Below are 7,594 nucleotides of genomic sequence, written 5' to 3'. Positions count from 1 at the left end.
CCCTATAGCCAAAAATTTTCCTTAGGGCATACTCTAACAGTGTGCCAAAGCTCATGCTTGTATCATAAAAATCACAATTCATTCACAAATCTGCCGGGCTACAACGACAACAACAAGAATAACACAATGTCTATGACAACACTGACGACGATGACAACGACAAGCACAACGACAACGACAACGGCAATGATGACAACGACGACGACGACAACGACGACTACAATGACGACTATGATGATGATGATGATGATCATAACGATGACGACAACGATGACAACGACAACGACGACTACTACGATGACGACAACTACAAAACCTACGATCGTGAGGTAGTTCAGCATTCTTCCGTCCACTCTGTTGCTGTTAAACACGTCTTTGTACTGTGGCAAGCCCACGTCACCAAGCCACGCTGTAACAAATTAACCGTTACCATAGTAACCATTATCATAGTACGGCTAGTAGACAGGCCGTATAACAGCCGTATAACATAATATAGGATGCAGGATAATATATAGGCGTATGACGAGGAGGATAGGACGATAGGAGTATATAAGCAGACGAGAGGCCAACTGTTCTGGCTTCACTAGTCACTAGCAGCGCCATCTAGAGGAGGGGTTATCAATGACTTACTCGTCACCCACTGATAGTCGAGCTCACTCGCCGGAGAATCTTCCTCCGATCCTGCCGCCTGCAGAGCTAACTGCAGCTTCTTCCTGTGCAGAGGGTTCTGAATTCCCAGCTCCTGTACGGTAGTAGAGGAAGACATACGGCGTAAGATTCGAACAAGCTACATCACACGAAGATCGCTAAAGACGAGATAGAAAGAGAGAAAGGGACAGCCGGGGTGGCATACGGAGAGAGAGGGACAGCGGGGGTGGCATACGGAGAGAGAGGGACAGCGGGGGTGGCATACGGAGAGAGAGGGACAGCGAGGGTGGCATACGGAGAGAGAGGGACAGCGGGGGTGGCATACGGAGAAGGGACAGCAGGGGTGGCATACGGAGAGAGAGGGGAGAGAGATGGAGGAGGTGGGGAAAAAGAGAGAATGGAGAAAGAGACAAGCAGGCAGCAGATAAACAGGCAAGGTTGGCAGACAGGCAGGCAGGCAGGCAGACATACATACAGACATACAGACAGGCAGGCAGGTGGACGGACAGACAGAAGGACACACAGACAGAAGGACACACAGACAAAAGAAACAGCGAAACAGAACAGACGGACGGACAGACAGACAGACACATAGAATGAGCGGGGAATGATGGGTGCTGGGGAGGTGTGAGAGGATATTGTACCTGTACAAGGTCTTGTGTGGTCGCCTGTAGAAGTTGCTCACCGTCCCGCAACCAAGCCCTGCAGCTGCCCACGTACTGCGACAGTCCCATGGTATGCATCCACAGCGCCACCTGGTCGGCATCCCAGCGCGAAAACGGAACGTCCAACTCCCTGGAGAGTACGTTGGTAGTTAGATTAGTTGACGATAGATGGCGTGCAAGAACTGCTAGATTTAGATTTATGGCGTGGGAGATTGTTGCCAGGCGGGAAAGCGTCATTCAGGGACCACGTACATCATCAAGGGGTCACGTATACGTCATCGTCACGTCATCGTGGCTGTCCAATCAGATGTTTCCATTATCAGCCGGCACGACTCGCGATTTGACAATGCCGATGACGTATCAGTGACGTACGTAACCCCTTATGATGTTCCTATTGCCCACCTACACGCCACGAAAAATCGATAAATCGATCAATTAGCGAGCAAACGATTACGAATACCTAAAAATGGAATATTGGCTAAAAGATTTTTAAAACATAACTTCCAAATTGCTCCGAACAAATTTCAAACGAAACCACATAGAGAGACTTACGGATGACGGAAGGCCTTGTAGTAGCTGACGGCAGGGGGCGCCAGCGATCTGTAGACACCATAGTGGATGCGCTCTTGTTGTGGGTCCAAGGCGGAGAGTGGGCGCGATGGCAGAGCCTCCGTTATTGGCTCCGACGACCGTCGTTTCCTGTTTAGCAGACGACACATATTTCAACACAACGCCACTACGTGATGATGCTCTCTTGTTGTCAATTGTAAAATAGTAGAACCATGAAACCATTAATAATACTGACGTTCTCTTGTTACTATGAATGTTTCTTTCGTGCTACCGCTAGTGATGTTTCTATATAATACTATATATACTATACAATATATCACACAATCATTATATATATAATGCTATATATATATATTATTATATATGCGCAGATCTTAGCTGTTGTTGCTGACGTCACACCTCGAGAATAGCTTTCGCAGTCCCTTCAGTTCTTTGTGCGGTGATTTCATCACAGGCTGCTGGCCGTGAGTGAAGGTCGCCGACTGTCGTGCAAGCTGGTTCGAATGCACCTCACCTACGCAAAGATGGCGGCGGTGACGCAAAGATGGCGGCGGTGACGCAAAGATGGCGCCGGTGACGCGAAGATGGCGGCGGTGACGCAAATATGGTGGCGGTGACGCAAAGATGGTGGCGGTTATGGTAAATATTAGATGATATGCAGTTCTGTCGATGATTCGATCTTTCCTCCTCGTTAGTCGCCCAAATCATTGTTTCCATCGCTTGTTTCAAATCGGAATCGACTTCAGCCGCTGAAATAAGAGCAATCCAATCGATCAATCGATCGATCGATGCAATCAAAATCAATCAACGCCAATCAATCAACCGACCGACTAATCAATCGCTCAATTTATCTAATCTATGTATCTATTTATCTATTTATTTATTTATCTATCTATCTATCTATGTATGCTATCTATCTATCTATCTTTTTTAACTATTCTATCTATGCTATTCTTCTATCTATCCTATTATCTATCTAATCTTCTATCTAGCTATTTATCTATCTATCTTGAATCTATCGGATCGATCGATCTATCTATCATGTATCCCATCCATCTATCTATCTCTCTAATCTATCTATCTATCTATCTATCTATCTATCTATCTAATATATCTATCTATCTATCTATCTAATCCTAAATCTATGCTATCTATCTATCTAATCTATCTATCTAAATATATCTATCTATCTTACCTTTATCGAATCGATATTCAGCAATTTAAAACAATCAATCAATCAGAGCAATCAATGCAAGCAATTTAATCAATTCTATAATCAATTAATCAAACCAACATAGATTATGAGTCAATGCTATCAAATCGGTTTAGCATCTGACACGGGTGAGGTGGCAATGCTAGTGGACATCGGCATCATGGCAGAAGGAATAGCTTAACAAGCTTACACTAATCTAATGGCTCTAAAATTATAACAATTTAATTATATAATGATAATAATTAATTACTCAATTATATACGAGAACGCAACTTAAATACTGTAATGTCGATATTAGAAGTATATATATAATATATATACATAAGCAGATTGTAAATAAACAATAATTAATTGTTATAATTACGCCCATGTAACAATATTATATTTAATAGATTTTTTATCAATAAAAAAGATTTAAAATCGTACGTAAAGAATAATCGTAAAATAACAATTAATTAACATAGTTAGAACATTAATTCATCGTGTTTCTGTAGTAAAAGACATGCCAGTGTGGTGTTAGAAGAGAACACACCTGTTAGGAGACGCATGAAGTTTATGATGCCGTCATTGGCCAGGTTTCCGTGTTTATGAGACGCGTAGTGCCATATAGCATGCAGCTAGCAGCAAGCAGCAGGCAACAGCAATCAGTCATCATTCGTCCGTCATCATCATCACCAAATCCATCATTATCATTATCATCATCATTATTAGGAGCAAAAAGAAGAGAAACAACAAACAACAACAACACGCCAACCAACAACAGCACAGCAGCAAGTAGCAAGCAGCAGCAGTAGTAGTAGAGCAGTAAGCAAGCAGCACAGTAGCAGTAGAAGCACTAGCAGCAGCAGCAGCAGAGCAGAGGCAGTAGCAGCAGCAGCAGCAGCAGTAACAGGCAGCAAGCAAGCATCTAAGCAGGCAGAAGCAGGCCAGCAGCAAGCAGCAACAGCAGCCGAGGTGGTAGCAGCGCAGCAGCAGCAGTGGGAACAGAAGCACCGCGCCATACAAAACGTGCGAATGCTGCAACAAAATCCCTCGAAAATTCTGGTAAATAAATACAAACGTTTACACATTCAAGTTGTGCGCGTGCGAGTATATGTTGCGCGCGTGTGTGTATGCCTCGCGCGTACGTAGCGTGCGTGTGTGTGCGTGCGTGCATAACGCGTGTGTATGTGCGTGCGTGTGTAAGCTACCATGAGAAGCTTGCCCATCGAGTTTTGGGGTGTGTTGCGAGGGAGTCGACAAAAATAGATTGCAGCCTTGCTGCCCGTAGGCACCGCGCGGGTTCTAATTTACGAACATTGCGATGACCTCTCGTGAACCTTAGAGCTCATCGTTCTGCCGTCGTCATAGTGACATGGCATCAGCAGCTGGCAGCAGCGGGAGGGTTTGCCACAGCACCACCTGCTGGAGCCCATGCAGTCCCTCATGACAGCGGGGGAGAAAATAAGGTATACCGAATGGCACACCAAGAGCTTCAACCGCTATCAAGCTAGTACTTAATATACTCTACTTTATGTTAGTCTACTATTTGTTATGTGAGGAGTAGTCGATATGTGGTAGTCGAATCTGGTTAACTGTCAGTCAGTTACCGCTAGGCAGAGAGAGTTTGGCTGTCAGTTTAATAAAAGCATAGAAAGGGGAGAGAGAGCCAAAGGTGGGAGGGAGACCAGAAGGAGAAGGGAGAGAAAGAAGGAGAGCGAAAAGAAAGAGAGAGAGAGGCGAGAGAAAGGTCGAGGAAAGCGAGAAGAGAGAGAGAGAGAGAGAGAAGAGAGAGAGAGAGAGAAAGAGAAGAGAGAGAGAGAGAGAGACAGAAAGAAGAGAGTGCGAGAGAGCGAGAGACTCAGAGAGAAGGAGAGAGAGAGAGAGAGAGAAGAGAGAGAGAGAAGAAGAAGAGAGAGAGAGAGAGAGAGAGAGGGCGAGAAGCGCGCGCAACGGCTGTATATATCATGGTAGTCAATTGCACTGTTAAGAGGGATAGTATCTGGTAGTCAGGCTATTATGTGTAGCTAAAGTGTAATAGTTATTATATATTAGCTATATGTGTAACAGGGTTGCTAGCCCATAGCTCACACAGCGTGCACACACACGGACGTCACTAGCAAGATCTTACACTTTCGTCTCAGACGAGTCAATTGTAACGCAGATTTAAGCCGTTCGATCGCCTTCTGTAAACCAAACACAATGTTCACAAAACATTGTTAAAACAACGTTCGTAACAAATGTTAGTAATCAATGTTCACGAAACAATTTTCATATACAATGTTCATTGACAATATTTTTCAAACCAATATTCAGGAGAAATTTTTAATAAGAAATACTGTTTACAAACAATTTTCATCATTAGTAAAAATATTCGGTAAACGATCCCAATGAACAACTGTTCATGAAACGCATGTCTACGGATAATGTTCAAAAAATAATGTTTTACAACTTTCGTAAACAAAATGTTTTATAAAACAAATGTTCGTAAACAATTTCATAAACAATCCCTCTCTCTGAGTAACTCAGAAGAAAAAGCACTGAGATAATCTCTACTTCTACAGATGGTGGCGCTTTTCGTAAGGTGCCTATCGAGCATCGACCAGAAACCGCACTATAACTAAGCAGTAGTAAAACATTAAAGGGCATGATCCAGAGAGACATGATAACAAGATTGGCGTGAACAGCTTTGCTGTTGATCCTGCGAGGCGCTGCGGCGCGATGAGACGCGCCAGTTCCGCGAGATAAGTGCTGTCCGCAGTGGATACCGTGCGCCAAAAATTCGAGGGGCCCGGCGCACGTCTCCCCACAGCGGCTCAGCGGATGGTCTGTAGTTTTAGAAATAACAATAAGGACTTGATTCTAAAATAAGAACTATAGGCGGCTAAATAGAAGAAATATAACACACCTTTGAATTTTTTGAGCTAGTCCAGTCAAAGGGCTTGTTGTGGAGCCCATATCAGGGGCTTTCCAATGATAATGGCCCGATAAAATTGTCAAAGTGGAATTGTGTTTTTCGGAAAAACCCCAAAACGAAAAGTATCCCTCTTACATCCCGCTGTACAAATACCAACGGCATTCAGGCGTCAAAACAAAACAGAGATGAAATTGTGTGAGTTTGGCGGCCTTGAACGCACTGCATTGACGAACAAGAACTGTTGAAGCAAGACACTTGGAACTCTCAATAAAATAAATATTCCAAAATTTTTGAATCGACGCTGTGTGGCAAAATAGGTGAACGTAGGGCCTATGTGAAACATATACGTTAGTACTTACTGTGACATATCAGTGAACTAACTGACACCCTAAAGTTCGTAAAATGTCTTTGCAAACCTTAAGAAATGCTGAAGGAAATTCGAGGCTTATCATCGCAGAACTCCCGAACCACCGTACGTCAACAAAGCTATATGTAAACAAACACGGCGTGTTGCGAGTGCCTGACCTCCGATATCCATTTCAAAGGCCCGCTTACGCCAAGCATAAAGCGCGGAGGCAGGCAAGATTCACCTAGTTACTTCATTGGGGCTAAAACAATCGAGTAGCGCGGTTAGGGATTCGGAAAACTTATTTAATTTGAAAAGAACTTCCAATGTTCAAGAATGACGTCACTCATTTACTGTCCGACAGAGGCGAGGAAAATGCCGAAAAATTTCCACTATCGATTGCGAAAATGCATGCGGCCGGGTATTTCATTATTTTACGAAAAGTAAACAGGCTGGCGAAATATCAGTGAGTATAGTAACTGGTAAAGTCGGTAACCGCACCATTATTCATCACACAAAGAAAACGGCCGGGCTATCTGATACGAGAATGCGAAAATGCAACAGAAAGACGTCAGCGCAGTGAGCTAAAACAGCGGTTAGTTTTGTATTATGTCGCCAACTCTATTCGTAGGAAACCGTTCTAACATAGTCAGAATGCCCTAGTTTCCGAGATCGGGCGATTTGGGCGTGAATGGGTCCCCAACCTTTGAAAATTGATAGAAGAGGTGCGGCGTAGGCTGTGATTGGGAAGACACAAAGTCGCAATCCTCGGTGCGCCTCGCATCATGGCCGCATCACGTCCTAGAAATTCTAGAAGGAATAAAATTCCGAAAAATGAATTGGAATTGGCGGAGAATACTCACCGGATGTTGAGTATGTCCAGCAAGACGGATCCCTTCCTTCGGCACGTCGCTCTCAAGTGCAGAACCTGACTCTCTCTATCTGACTATATTGAATTGCAGCAGCTTAATCTCTACTATAAGAGAAGCACATTATATAAATGTATATTTACCATATACGCATATTAAATATATATATGATGTAGAAAAAAAATTAATTTAATCGACTAAAATCTCTCTTCACCAGACATAAAAATACAACAATAAGCCTGATGAAGAGAGATTAATTTCGAATGCTTACTGATTCGAAATTTAACACCCTATTCTATTGTTACTACATTTATTTCAATATCCTACATGGCTGGTTCATGGTGTTTACTTCTTACTCTTTCTCTCTCTCTCTCTCTCTCTCTCTCT

At 43.4% G+C, this 7,594-nt stretch overlaps 1 protein-coding gene across 1 annotated transcript in view; it reads right to left on the bottom strand.

Annotated features, from left to right (window-relative positions):
• Nucleotides 1-7,594, bottom strand: part of LOC106813798 — a 25,364-nt gene that overhangs the window by 853 nt on the left and 16,917 nt on the right. The window contains exons 12-15 of the mRNA XM_014818023.1: nucleotides 1,866-2,012; nucleotides 1,293-1,443; nucleotides 631-742; nucleotides 321-409 (exon numbers count right to left, since the gene is read on the bottom strand). Of these exons, the coding sequence (XP_014673509.1) occupies nucleotides 321-409; nucleotides 631-742; nucleotides 1,293-1,443; nucleotides 1,866-2,012 (499 nt within the window). The remainder of the gene's footprint in view (nucleotides 1-320; nucleotides 410-630; nucleotides 743-1,292; nucleotides 1,444-1,865; nucleotides 2,013-7,594) is intronic.

Source organism: Priapulus caudatus, unplaced genomic scaffold (assembly GCF_000485595.1).
Source record: "Priapulus caudatus unplaced genomic scaffold, Priapulus_caudatus-5.0.1 Scaffold827, whole genome shotgun sequence".
Classification (NCBI taxonomy): Eukaryota; Metazoa; Priapulida; class Priapulimorpha; order Priapulimorphida; family Priapulidae; genus Priapulus; species Priapulus caudatus.
Note: the sequence above shows the minus strand (reverse complement) of the source record. Positions and strands in the feature narration are given on the sequence as shown.